Source organism: Rana temporaria, chromosome 11 (genome assembly GCF_905171775.1).
Source record: "Rana temporaria chromosome 11, aRanTem1.1, whole genome shotgun sequence".
In the NCBI taxonomy this organism is placed as follows: Eukaryota; Metazoa; Chordata; class Amphibia; order Anura; family Ranidae; genus Rana; species Rana temporaria.
Genome location: NC_053499.1, coordinates 45,708,908 through 45,724,124, shown reverse-complemented (window position 1 = coordinate 45,724,124; position 15,217 = coordinate 45,708,908). Strand labels below are relative to the sequence as shown.

The 15,217-nt window shown below is 43.5% G+C and overlaps 1 protein-coding gene across 4 annotated transcripts in view; it reads left to right on the top strand.

The window, feature by feature from the left end:
* BRSK2 (BR serine/threonine kinase 2) overlaps positions 1–15,217 on the top strand; it is a 265,934-nt gene that overhangs the window by 217,970 nt on the left and 32,747 nt on the right. For 2 of the 4 annotated variants that reach the window (XM_040328495.1, XM_040328496.1), the window contains exons 14-17: positions 3,374–3,890; positions 4,211–4,259; positions 6,188–6,311; positions 7,581–7,761. In XM_040328495.1, coding sequence (XP_040184429.1) covers positions 3,374–3,890; positions 4,211–4,259; positions 6,188–6,311; positions 7,581–7,761 — 871 coding nt within the window. The remainder of the gene's footprint in view (positions 1–3,373; positions 3,891–4,210; positions 4,260–6,187; positions 6,312–7,580; positions 7,762–15,217) is intronic. The other 2 variants (XM_040328498.1, XM_040328497.1) reach the window with 1 other exon arrangement.

The window sequence follows — 15,217 nt, the reverse complement described above, 5'->3', positions numbered from 1 at the left end:
TTTTGCCCATCGAGTTCCTCGGACGTGTGTACGGGGCCTGACATGTTCACTACAGCAAATAATGAAGTACACGCAATGGAAATGGTTGACTTTTTAATATATTTGAACAGGCATACATTAGATCCTACAGATATTTGTGATAAACAAGAAAACAAGAAAAAAACCTCAATGGATGTTACAGTGTACTTTGGAAAAATTAAGTACACCTTCATCATAAAAGCTGCTATTGCCCCTTTTGGGGTAAATGACTTCTTGTGTATAACTGGCCACCAGTTTCTGATATGAACTAGGGATGAGTCCGATGTTCGAGTCGAACTTAACATCGGGTGATCGCCGAACAGCGAACTTTATTCGGTGTTCGCGGGAGATTCGAAAGCCGCAGAACACTGTTTAAAAGTCTATGGGACATTAACATGAAAAACCAAAAGTGCTCATTTTAAAGGCTTATGTGCAATTTATTGCCATAAAAAGTGTTTGGGGACCCGGGTCCTGCCCCAGGGGACATGTATTAATGCAAAAAAAAGTTTTAAAAACTAACGTTTTTTCGGGAGCAGTGCTTAAAGTGAAACAATATTCCTTTAAATATTGTACCTGGGGGGTGTCTATATTATGCTTGTAAATTGGAGCATTTTTCCCGTGTTTAGAACAGTTCCGCAGCAAAATGACATTTCTAAAGGAAGAAAAGTAATTTAAAACTGATCACAGCTGTAATGAATTGTCGGGCAAAACAGATAAAACTCATTGAAAAAAATGTCATGGGTTCCCCCCAGTCCATTACCAGGCACTTTGGGTCTGGTATGAATATTAAGGGGAACCCCCGAACCAAAAAATAAATAAAAAATTGTGTGGGGGTCCCCCCCAAAATCCATACCAGGCCCTTCAGGTTTGGTATGGATATTAAGGGGAACCCTGCACCAAAATAAAAATAAATGGCGTAGGGGTCCCCCCCCCCTCAAATCCATACCAGACCCTTATATGAGCATGCAACCTGGCAGGCTGCAGGAAAAGAGACAAGTCCTTTATTAAAAAATAAAACTGTCCTGCGATGTCCATTCATCTTCTATCACGCCGTCCGATGAGCCGGAAAAATTTAAAATAAAAAACTGCAACATATCTGCTTCTTCACGGTGACAGCTGTTATATAGCTGAGGGCGGGGCCACCTGGTGACGTAAACAGGTGACTCCGCCCTGCCTCTGATGCCACGTGGCATCAGATGAAGGCGGGATCATCCGTTTATGTTTATTTTCTTTTACTGAAAATATTGATTTCAAATTATTTGGCATGCTATTTAAATCCTTTGCCAGACTCATAGGCATCCACAACCTTCTTTCAGCGGGCCTTGGAGAGCTCTATTGATCTTGGCATGATGACACCACGTACTGTATGTCAACAGCAAAGGGAACACCAACCCCAGATGTCTAAGTTTTAATAAGGTTCCACCTGCATACTGCTTAAAGCTAAATTCCAGGAGCTCAGCATCTTTGTAAAAATAGAAGGCACTCTTGAGTCACAAAGCAAATGCTCCCAACCTAAATTCGTAGGCGTAAGCCGGCCTAATTCAAAGTAGGTGGAAGTGGGCGTGATCCATTTAAATAAAGCGTGACCCCATGCAAATGATGGGCCGAACAAACGGCGCATGCGCTGTCCCGTGGGCGCAACCCAGTGCGCATGCTCAGAATCACGTCGGAAATACTCCCTAAGATACGTCGAATCACTGCCTACGACGTGAACGTAACCTACGCCCATCCCTATTCACGTACTACTACGTAAACAACGTAAAATACGACGGCTGTTCCCTGGTCCATACCTTTGCATGAGTTGCGCCTCATAGATGGGGAATAACTATACGCCTGACGTAAGCCTTACGTAAACCGCGTATATTAATGCGCCGGGCGCAAGTACGTTCGTGAATCGCTGTATCTCACTCATTTGCATATTCGAATCGTAAATCAATGGGAGCGCCCCTTGCGGCCAGCGTAAATATGCGCCCACGATACGACGGCGTAGGAAACTTACGTCGGTCGTAGGAAGCCTATTTTCAGGCGTATCTAGTTCTGTGGGCACGGCGCACAGATACGACGGCGCACATTTACACTTACGCGGCGTATATCGAGATACGTCGGCGTAAGTGCTACGTGAATCCTGGCCATAGTGTTTGCCTATTCAATTATGTTTAAAAAGTCAACTATTTCCATCAGGTGTACTTGCCTTTTATATGACTGTATGTGGAACCATGATGTATAGTTTCCTCCTGAAGCTGCACTGGCATGACACCTATGATAATCCCGTAATGATGAGAACATATTTTGTTGAGTAGTTACCTTCAGAATGAAGGAAGCCTCTATGTTTCTATTACAGGTTTCCTTTAGGTTGAGCCAGATTAGCTTCCAAATTGTTTTTTTTGTGGATGCTGGTGGGTTAGATCGTCTACCTGCTACTTGTTTTTTGAGGGGACCCCGGCTCTTAGGAGGTTTTAAATATAGAAAGAAGAGGATTAGACATGGGTGTCCACAAATATACTAGGTGACTAGAAACTCCACTAAGTAGATCTTGTGGTCCAATGTCTAAGAGATGAAAGCACTAAGCTGGACACTTGAAGGACCAGTGTCCACCCAACACTGAACCCATCGCCATCGCCTGAGTGATACTCTGCCTATAAGAAATAGCTGGTTCTAATAATGTAAAAATAGCTTATATTATCCTCTTGTGTGGACACTGCAACATCAAGGACCAAGAAAGGTAGTGAGGTTTGCTGATATAACCCATTTTCTCTGGTGATGCTATAATAACTGTGCTAAAGGGCTTAGCATTTTCTGTTGCTACTGAACTGCTCTCTGGCTCTGGCTGCTCTTTGCGATTTGCTTCTAACATGCATGTATTTTTTTCTTTTTTCCATTCTTTGGTCCACATTGTTGGCTGCTATCTTTCCTTCCATCTGACCCTACGCACCCATAATTGACCACGCCGATTCCTTCCTCCGCCCATGGCTGCTTGGCTCTTATATTCATGTGTATTTGATCTGTAATCTTTCAATCTGTGTGCATGTGTTACCTTTACTTCTGCATATATGTATTGCTGGAATCATGCTTCCTTTCAAATGGCATTCATTCTCCGGCATTTATTACTCTCTGGCAATTTACATTTCCTAATGAATCATCCCTCACCTTGCTTTGTGTGTTTTTCTACCCCCCCCCCCTATCTCATTTCATCAACCTGTATTGTTATTTGTGTGCTTTTCAATATCCACTTGACTTACTCTTCCCTCTATTATTGCTGTATTATTCTTTGTTGGGTTCTCTGGTATCCCACTTTATCCTCTATCTTTCTATTTGCCCGTTTCTCTTGCTTTCCTTACTGCTTTTTCACTCACAGCCAATAAGGAGGTTTTTTGCCCTCTCCCAGCCCCCTACCCCACCCTCTTCTCCTCATCCCACAAAGCCCTCTGATTCTTCAGGGCATAATGATTGCCCTCTTGCTCATCCCAAAACCCATACCTTCCCACCTAAGCCCAGGTCTTCAGAGAAACCACTTCAGACCACCCGGTCCAACCCACTTCCTGCCTCAAACTCCCCAACTGTCCCCCCGAGGACTCCTAATTCTCCCGCTGGGCACAATGCTTGCCGAACCGCAAACAAACTGCCCGGATCTGATCTGGCCCACAAATCTGTACCCCTTATACAGGTTACCCCTCATCCGTCACCCCGTGGCAGCCCCCTCCCTACTCCCAAGGGAACACCTGTGCACACGCCTAAGGAAAGTCCAGCAGGCACCCCTTCACCAACCCCACCATCCAGCCCAAGCATTGGTGGGATGCCCTGGAGAACAAGACTGAACTCTATCAAGAATAATTTCCTGGGGTCACCAAGATTCCACCGTCGCAAGCTGCAAGGTAAGAAAGAGTTATTAGAATATCAGAATAAATTGGGTGCGGGTTGGTGGCTATTTACTCTAGCTAAGAATTTCATTGTTTGGCTTCGGTATAGAATTTGTACAAAATTAAGTTGGGCAAACAGTGTTTTGTTTACAACCTTTATAAAATAAAATATGAAAATATAATCACCTTTGTGCCATTATGGCACTCATTTATCATTGAGACAGAATTTAGTTTGTGATTTGTCTGTACAAGAGTAATGAGAGAAAAATTATAGACCTAGTAGGTCTTAGATTATATTATCTATTATTATTAATAATCTATTGATATGTGTTCAGTTCCCACAGCTGATGAAATGACCAACTTGACACCGGAGTCATCACCAGAGTAAGTGTTCACTGCACACATAACTACTATTAAATACCCTATTCCATTACTGCTTTTAAAGGTATACTGTGTTCTAGAATCCTGAATATCATTAGTTCCACTTTAGTGTATCTTACACAACTGTAAATTAAATAGTGAAATTCACATACATGGTAAATTCAGCATTGTTTTTGCTAGAAAAGTTCTTAGAACCCCCAAAAATCATATATTTTCTGAAAGCAGAGGCTCTGCAGAATAAAATGGTTGTCATTGCAATTTTATATTCCTTGTGATATATATGTAGCTGTTTTTCAAATGTAAATTCTCAGGAAAAAATACATTTAAAGTGGTTGTAAACCCACTTTGTATTTTTCCGGCAATTCCTAGTGTTCGATAATGCTATGTGCCGAGTGTATGTGCTTTAAAAAAAATGCCATTCTATACCTTATTTCAGAGTACTCACGTGACTGCCCGCCATTTCCTCTCCTGATTTGGCAGCTACAGTGGGAGGGGCTGGGAATACCCCTGCTGACATCAGTCGAGAAGAGAGGAGGAGAGTGGCGGGTGGTCACGTGAGCGCTGAGAGGCATTCTGAAATTGGGTATAGAACAACATTTTTTCAATAAAGCACCCACACTGGGCACATACTGTAGCATTATCGAACACTGGGGATTGCTTGAAAATTACAAAGTTATTTTAGCAGCAGGAGGGGAGGGAAAAGCACTGAAACGAGCTGACAGGCAGGGAGGAGGGGGGGGGGGGCAAAGACTTAAACTTACCACGGTCAGGTGCTCAGCAGCCATGATAAACTGTGGCCAGTTTACAGGGTGGAGGGCAGTACCAGGCAGGATAAACCAAATATTTTAGATGATACAAAGGGCCATATTACACAGCACAAGCACTGTGATGTTATTCATGTTTTAAAGTTACAGGATTCTTTTTGTTTTATGCCGCGTACAGACGAGCATACATGTACGATGAAACCGGTCCGCCGGACCGTTTTCACCGTACATGTATGCCCGGGGATTTCTGTATGGTGGCTGTACTCACCATCATACAGAAATCCGCGCGTAAACAATACGCGGGGCGTGTCCACGCCGTCGCCGCGACGATGACGCGGCGACGTGGGCGGCCCTGCCAGTTAAATGCTTCCACGCATGCGTCAAAGTCATTCGACGCATGCGAGGGATGGCGGGCGCTCGGACATGTACGGTAGGTCTGTACAGACGACCGAACATGTCCGAGGGGACAGGATTCCAGCGGGCTGTTTTAAAACAAGTCCGGAAATATTTGCCCGCTGGGAAAAGGCCCGGCGGGCAAATGTTTGCTGGAATCCTGCCCGCTCGGGCCTACACACGACCGAACATGTCTGCTGAAACTGGTCCGTGGACCAGTTTCAGCAGACATGTTCGGTCGTCTGTACGGGGCCTTAAAGTAACAAACGCTTGAAATGCATTTTAGAGCACACAAACACAATACCCAATTTTTGGTAGCATTTTATAAAAGATGATGTTGTGGTGAGGCTACGAAACAGCTCATACATCCCTGAGGCCAGGTTCGGAAAACGAACCCCGCCAAACGGCGTCTGTCCCTTAAGTACCTCTCCCCAGAATGCACAGGGGGTTGACCACGCCCCCTGAGCTGCTTTTGGGAAAGAGATACCCAATGCATCCAGCCTGCTGCCTTTCCAACCTTGACCTGTGGTAACAGCGACACCCACCGTCAAGGGGAAAATTGTGCAACCCAGCTGAACTGAAACAGAACCAACAATTTAATATTCTATATATACTGTACCCTCATGCTAAATTCGATCTTTTTTTTTTTTTTTTTTTCATTTCTCTTTATTTGGCAATGTTTTTTTATTCATTGCGGTAACTGTTTTTTCCACAGACTTGCCAAGAAGTCATGCTTTGTTTTTATCTTAATTGTGGTATGTGTTTTCTCCCTAGACTTGCCAAGAAGTCATGGTTTGGTAACTTCCTGACTTTGGAAAAGGAAGATCAGATCTTCGTGGTCATTAAAGACAAGCCTTTAAGTTCAATTAAAGCTGACATTGTACAAGCATTTCTCTCGGTAAGAACGCCACCACCACATTCAAGCCTACTATAGTGAAATGACTGTCAGGCTATATTGAATATACAGATTTATGGGTCAATGCCTTGGATAGCAGCATAAAATATAGCAGAGCACCAAAGCAACATTTTTTTCAAGTTGAATGCACTTTTCCTCAGAGACTTTTAGGAAAATAAACTAGCAGTAGTGAAGAGTTTGAGGGTACAAGGGCTACGGAGACGAGTCCTAAGATTACCTTTCGTATAGTGAGCATGTAACATTCTGATTTTTTGGCAGGCTCTTGGTTGGTGGAATGCATATACAGCAGTACTTTGGATAACACTATCTGGTTCTATTATTCAGGATACTTACATAAGGTTGATGTCTAGAGCAGCATGAATTTAAAGTGGAGTTTCCATCCCAATTTTTTTTTTTCATTATTGTGCTCATTAGACCTAAAAAAGAAAAATGTAAAAAAAGTTTTTTACTCATCTGGAAATGCCTGTTGCTATGCAGTCCCACAAAATCTGCCTTTGGAATTACCTAGGATCCTGACATCATCTCCCTCTAATGCTCCTGGGAAATGTGTGTCATCATTTCCCAGGATGCAGTGCGCTACCCAATTATCACTCCCCATCCAAGACTTCCAGGAAGTAAGTGCTTGTGGGCTTCACAATGCCCACAAGCAAAATGACAATGGTGTGGACATAGTTTTATAAAACTATCTTTTTTGAATAACTATGCGGAGCAGCGGCGGATTGTAAAATAGTAAGTGACCGGATTTATATTATAAAAACGCATGATGAAAAAAGGACATACATTTAAAAAATGGTAATTGTGGTTGGAACCCCGCTTTAAATTTGACCCTAATTGCTATAATTCTAAGTTGTCGATTAAGACATTCAGGCCGGATTCACACTTGTGCGGTGCGAATTTCAGCTCTCTTATCTCTACAGAGAGATAAGAGAACTGTTCAGCAGATCAGATAAGAGAAATCCTGAAGAGAAATGAACACATCTGCGAATCAGATGCGTGCCCATAGAAGATAATGGGCCTGAATTCGCACCTGAGCCGCACCGCAATGCCTAAAAAACGCACACGTTTTTTCGGCAATGCGCAGAGCGAATGCATCGCACATATGTGAACCAGCCTCATTGAAATCAATGTATTTTATAATATGGGAATTGGATGCGGTTTAAGCTGCATAGGTGTGAACCCGGCCTAAACCAAACCTCTACTAACTGGCAAACGTGCAATTGTCCAAATTTGTGTGTTATTTCTTCCCCACAGATCCCAAGCCTCAGTCACAGTGTGATCTCACAAACAAGTTTCAGAGCAGAGTACAAATCCACAGGAGGTCCATCTGTCTTCCAGAAGCCAGTGAAGTTTCAAGTGGATATTACATATTCCGAAAGTGGGGAGAAGCAGAAGGACTGTGGGATATACTCAGTCACTTTTACTTTGCTATCAGGTATCATCGCCTATGCACATAAGAAATACTCCTTAAATATTCTCTACTAATTTCCATTTTCCATCTATGGAAAGATCCCATGCTGCAGAGATGACCATACATAGAAGTATCTGACCAACTGGCCCTACAGTCTTTTCCTAATTCAGCCATACAGAGGAATGGTCAAGTCTTGTTAATTAGGATATGTTCATGTAATCCAAACGTGTTGACTTTGCAGACAGAAATCAAGTTGTATGAAGACTATATATGAACAAATACAGTATTTGGGGTTGATTTACTAAAACTAGAGAGTGCAAAATCTGGTGCATCTCTGCACAGAAACAAATCAGCTTCCAGATTTTTTGTCAAAGCTTAATTGAACAAGCTGAAGTTAGAAGCTTATTGACTAGCATGCACATCTGCACCAGATTTTGCACTCTCCAGTTTTAGTTAATCAACCAGGGCCGTCTTTAATGTTGCTTGGACCCTGGGCAAAAAAATGATTGCCCCCCCCCCCCAATGCAATTTTGCTCTCCGCCTGCTCTGAGACATACAATACATATCAGCTAGACATAAAATCAGTTTACTGTATCAGATCAGGCAGTGATTGGTTGCCAGCGGTTACAGCATATCATTACCACTTATGCCATATACACATGATCGATTAAACTGACGAGAACTGTCTGACGGACCGTTTTCATCGGACCAAACAGATCGTGTGTGGGCCCCATCGGTTATTTATCCATAGGTTAAAAAAAAGCAATCTTGTTTTAAATTTAACCAATGGATACCTAACCGATAGAAAAAAAAAGATCGTTAGTAGGCACGACCATGGGTTAAAAATCCACACATGCTCAGAATCAAGTCGACCCATGCTTGGAAGCATTGAACTTCGTTTTTTTCAGCACGTCGTTGTGTTTTACGTCACCGCGTTCTGACACGATCGTTTTTTTAACCGATGGTGTATAGGCACGACTGATCATCAGTCAGCTTCATAGGTTAACCGATGAAAACGGTCCATCAGACCGTTTTCATCGGATGGACCGATCGTGTGTACGCGGCATTGCTGACTGGTTGCTAGAGGTTACAGCACACATTACAGCTCATTGATTAGTTGCTAGAGGTTACAGCACAGGATTTCTTCTTGTTGATTGGTTGCTAGAGATTACTGTACAGTAATACTGCTCACTGATTGGTTGCTAGAGGTTACAGCACATCATCTCTTCACTGCAGAGTGGTATGATATACATACGTAAACCACCTTTTTTTACATATGAATGCAGCCGACCTTGGCTATTTACATATGAATGCTCCCGTTATTTACATATGAATGATAGTTATTTACATGTAAACACATGGTATGCAGGTGAGGCATCTCTACACAACAATAGGGCAGAACTGGGCAGCATTAGTAGCAGCACTTGACACTGAGATAGGAGGACTAAAACTTCAAGGGACAAGGGAAATTAAACTGTGATAGTTGGCAAGTATAAGGCAGCTGCTTTGGGCCCCACAACAATGACAGGGCCCAGGGCAGCTGCCCCTTTTGCCCTGTCTTAAAGATGGCCCTGTAATCAACCCCTATGTGTGTTCACTTATCCTGACTCTTGAGTAAATATGAAGGTTGATTTACTAAAACCAGAGAGTGCAAAATTTGGTGCAGTTGTGCAATGCACAGCTGCATCAGATTTTGCATATTCGTTATAGCCGCGAGTAGTTTTAAATTACTTTTTTTCCTTTAGAAATGTAATTTTGTGCAGGGACTGTTCTAAACACGGGAAAAATGTGCCACTTTACAGGCATACTATAGACACCACCCAGGTACATTTTTTTTTTTATAAGCTACTTTTATTGTTTCACTTTAAGCATTATTAAAATCACTGCTCCCGAATAAACGGGTGTTTTTAATATATATTTTTGCATTAAAACATGTCCTCTGGGGCAGGACCCAGGTCCCCAAACACTTTTTATGACAATAAAAGTTTGCTGAAGAAAAGCATATACCATGAGACGTAACGCCAATCATACTGAAAAATAGATTCTGGGTATACATTCATTGTACGGAAACTGCAGATTTACATGGTCTATCGATTGATTTGCATAAATATAGGTAAGGGAGACGACTGACACGGTACTACAGAGGCCTGCTGCTTTCATCATCTGTAACTGCTAGAAGAAGCAGTTTCCTAACATGAAGCAATTTCTGTAATGCAGTAACATTGCATAATGTGCTCTGCAGTGAGCGCTGTTACAGTTTTCATTACCACCTAAAAGCTCAGCATAGATAAATATAGCAACAGTACCACCTGCAGTATGTCACGCTGTGCTGCAACTCATTTACGGAAGTGTCTGAGTTTCATTTACAGCTTTGTAGGAACGCTGTCAGGACCATTGCTATCTGTCAAAGCCAAGGCCCCTATCCAGTGCCGCAGGCTGCTACTGTCCAATCCCAGAAAGCAGAGCTGAATCTGGGGCACCGCACACCACTGCAGCATTGTACTGCCATCTATGCATTTAATCCTGACAAATAATTCAATTGTTTATTAAAACATAGGAGATCCAAATTTATCTTGTGGATGTCATAAAAAATGATAGTTGTCTATGAACAGTAGAGACACCTTGACCCATGGGATTACATTTCCTGTGCCAAAGGGCATATTGTAAAGCATACAGTATTATAAGACACAGGGGTAGATTCAGGTACCGCTGCGCACTCCTTACGGAGGCGCAGCCTCCCAGTTTTTACCCTGCGCCCCCGCAAATTATTTGCGCTACGCTTCATTCACGAAGCAGTAGCCACGTAATTTGCGTGGGCGCTCCTCAAAAATGCCCGGCATAAGGGCGCGTAATTTAAATGATCCCGTAGGGGGCGTGGATCATTTAAATTAGGCGCGTTACCGTGCCGAACGTAGTGCGCATGCTCCGTCGGGAAACTTTCCCGACGTGCATTGCGGCAAATAACGTCGCAAGGACGTCATTTGCTTCAAAGTGAACGTGAATGGCGTCCAGCGCCATTCACGATTCACTTACGCAAACGACGTAAAATTTAAACTTTGCGATGCGGGAACGATGGGTATACGTAGCCTTGGCTGCCCCTGCTATTAGCAGGAGCAGCCTTACGCGAAACCCGACGTACGCAAACTACGTAAGGGCTCGCGTAGGGTTGTGAATCAGCATTAGTATGCAATTTGCATACTATACGCTGACCACAATGGGAACGCCCCCTAGCGGCCAACGTAAGAATGCAGCCTACGATATGACTGGCATAAGGAGCCTTATGCCAGTCATTTCTTAGGCTGCAGTCGGCGTAACAAGGTTCCTGAATCAGGAGCATTCGTAACGCCGGCGCAGGTAAGCAATTGCGCTGCGTAACTATGGTTACGCAGACGCAATTGCTCTTTGAATCTACCCCACTGTGGAGAACAGCGTGAAATCGGGCAAAACTTTCAACTGTCTCATACAGCCATACTTTAATGATCTCTTTTATAGTGCTGTATGAGGAGGGGCAGATTAATGAAAACCCCACCTCCTCCATCCATAGAGCACTTATTATTGTGGAAAGTGACAGTAAAGCTTTTAAAATAAGAAGTTCCGGACAGCTGCACTCCAAAACAATCACTTTTATTTGTATAAAAAAACAGTCCATACAGCAAATGGAGGCATAAATATCAGATGAGCACAAGTAAGGATGTGAAACGCGTTAGATAAAGCTGATATTTCTGCCTCTATTTGCTGTAAGGACAGTTTTTAATACCAATAAAGGTGATTGCATTTGAGTGCGGCTGTTTGGATTTTCTTTTTTGCACAGTTACTGAATGCAGAGCCAACACCCTTTCTATGTGCAGGGGAGGTGTAGTAGTAGGATTGTCACCTGGAGCGGTATATCATCTGAGTAAAGTATGGAGGAGGGGGGCAGAAAGGGTGGGCATAGTCAACACTTTTGATAAGTGCTTGTGAGACATTGAGCCACTCATATTAACCCCTGCAGCTGTGATCTTCCAGTGCTGCAGGGGTTAATATGAGTGGTTGGACCCTATCATGTGCAATTGTCAAAAGTATTGGGGATGGGAGGGGGGCAGAGGGATAAAGATTTCAACAAATGCAAAGTCACAGCTGCTGGTCCTAATTTGTAAGCCTTGTGGGTGTGTGCCCCCAATCTGCATTTAGGGACATGCACCCACATGCCTGTCAAATTGTTGTATGCCAATGCAATGAATGGGACTGCCTGCATGCTGATACGTGAAACACCAGGTCATCCTGTTGTTCAGGGAAAGTCCACCTATTGTACAGGTATATGAATAGGTACGCCCATGTAAATGAGGCTTTAAGCCTCGTACACACGGTACGATTGTTGGCCAACCGAGCATCTGATTCTTGTCAAAAGGGCGTGTGTGCCAGGATTTTGTCGTGCATACCAACAGTACATAGTTACATAGGGCCTAATCCACAAAAACCCGGCGCAACGTAACTTTTGCCATTTAAGTTACACCGCCGCAAAATCTCTACCTAAGTGCCCGATCCACAAAGCACTTACCTAGAAATTTTGAGCGGTGTAACTCTGTCCGGCGCAAGGCATTCCTTAATTTAATGGGGCGAGTCCCATTTAAATTAGGCGCGCTCCCGCGCCGGACGTACTGCGCATGCTCCCGACGTCATTTTCCCGACGTGCTTTGCGCGGTTTTACGTTACGCCGAGTTTTGTGAATCGCGCCGGGTAAAAAAAGTTGCTTCGGGGAAAAAAAAAATGTTAAAAAGAAATTTGACAGCGTTGCGGGAAAGAAGGGTCTACTTTTACAAGGTGTACTAACTTTACACTTTGTAAAAGCAGCCCTAATATTGCGAAGGCAAACTAATACTTACGGAGAAAAAACGAAGCGTAAAAGCTTTGTGGATCTCCGTAAGTGCTAATTTGCATACCCGAAGCGGCATTTCGACGAGAAATGCCCCCAGCGGCGGCTGCGGTACTGCATCCTAAGATCCGACAGTGTAAGTCCCTTACACATGTCGGATCTTCTGCCTATCTATTGGAAACTGATTCTGTGGATCAGTTCCATAGATAGAAACAGGGATTCGATGGCGTATCAGTAGATACGCCGGCGTATCCCTTTTGAGGATCAGGCCCATAGTTCCTCAGGTTGAAAAAAGACACAAGTCCATCCAGTTCAACCACAAAAAAATAAACAAACAAAATAAAAAACACAGTACAATCCCATACACCCAACTCCATACCCACAGTTGCGTGCCACAAATACGAATGTAGTGACGTACTACGAGGAATTTCAGCTCTTGTGCGCCACCCTTTGGGCGCCTTCTGCTCATTTCGTGTTTAGTGAGCATTGGTTCTGAGCATGCGTGTTTGTACTTTTGACTTTTGTGTGACGGATTTGTGTACCGACCATACTAAAATCAGACGTGGAGCCGTTGTGCGCCAAAAATTTACTAGCCTGTCATCCAACATTTGTTGGCTAGAAATTGGAAAACGATTGTCTAAAGGAGCGTACAAACTGTAAGAATTCAGGACAACAGTCTGTCAACAGACAATCCTCTTCCAACAATCAAACCGTGTGAACGAGGCTTTAGTCATCATGCAGAGCTAGAGATGACCATTCAGAATAGGGGCTTTCCATGGTGCAGATGTGTTGAAAATTCACAAAACTGTAAGATATATGTGCAAATGGAATACAGTGGCTTTTCAATGGGCTTGCTTAATGCACATTGACACAAAAGAAATCACTAGGAGAATGTTCTCAGACTTAAAAGGGTTGTAAACCGTCAAGGTTTTTCAACTTAATACATCTATAAATTATGGTGAAAAATCTCCAGTGATGCAGCAGCCCCCCAGAGCCCCCCTTTACTTACCTGAACCCGGGGATAGGCACACCAGCTCCAGCCGATGTCTCGGGTCCTGATTGGATAGATTGATAGCAGCGCAGCCATTGGCTCCTGCTGCTGTCAATCAAATCCAATGACGCAGGTGCCAGGGGGCCCGCACGAGTGCCCCAAGGGAAAGCACTTCTCCGTCAATGCGGAAAGGAGCCAGGACCCCAGAAGAGGAGGATCGGGATTCAAGACCACTATGTGCAAAACCAGAGGAAGTAAGTATGACATGTTTGTAATTTTTATAATTTTTTTTAAACAAGACTTTACAACCCCTTTAATGCTCTGAAATTCAATTGTGCAAATATAATTTCTTATGATGATCAGCACCATCTAGTGGTCATAATGTGGTATTTTCCACAAACCCATGTTTAAACTGCAGAGACTATAGCCTGAGAACATTTGAATTTAACCTCCTTCACACAAAAAAAATAAATACACATGGGGCCAGATCCTCAAAAGGGATACGCCGGCGCATCTACTGATACGCCGTTGTATCCCTGTTTCTATCTATGGAACTGATCCACAGAATCAGTTTCCAAAAGATAGACAGAAGATCCGACATGTGTAAGGGACTTACACTGCCGGATCTTAGGATGCAGTACCGCATCCGCCGCTGGGGGCATTTCGAGTTGAAATTCCGCTTCGGGTATGCAAATTAGCACTTACGGAGATCCACGAAGCTTTTACGCTTCGTTTTTTCTCCGTAAGTATTAAGTTGCATGTGTAAAATTAGGGCTGCTTTTACAAAGTGTAAACTGTTTATACCTTGTAAAAGTAGACCCTTCTTACCCGCGACGCTGTTATTTTATTTTTCTTTATATATTTTTTCCCGCCGTATCTTTTTTTTTCCCCCGACGCACCTTTTTTTACCCGGCGCGATTCACAAAACTCGGCGTAACGTAAAACCGCGCTATGCACGTCGGGAAAATGACGTTGTGAGCATGCGCTGTACGTCCGGCGCGGGAGCGCGCCTAATTTAAATGGGACTCGCCCCATGAAAATAGGAACGCCTTGCGCCGGACGGATTTAAGTTACACAGCCGAACATTTCTAGGTAAGTGCTTTGTGGATCGGGCACTTAGGTAGAAATTTTGCGGCAGTGTAACTTAAATCAGAATATTTAAGTTACGGCGGCTCTTTGTGGATCTGGCCCATAGTTTGGTGGCTAAAGTTTGGTGTAAAGTGTTTCCTCATTGGGCTAGGTGAAGAGACAGAAAGGTGACGTCAGGACCTCCACCTCATCCAACAAGAGGGCACTTTGCATTCATTGAGTGTTCAGTCAAGTCTTCAGTATGCAGCAAGGCAGCTGCTCAGCATGAGACCTGGAAGCCAGTGGAAATCTCTGCAGTAGTGGTATCTAGGCCTACTACACTGATTTCCAGCTTCCACAGGGATCACACAGGTATGGCACATACATATTTTTTTCAAGGCTTAAAGTGGTTGTAAAGTCAGAAGGTTTTGCATCTTATTGCATTCCATGCATTAATCACTTGCTTACTGGGCACATATACCTCTTTCCTGCCCAGGCCAATTTTCAGCTTTCAGCGCTGTCACTCTTTGAATACAACACTGTACCTATGTGAAAATTGTATCATTTTT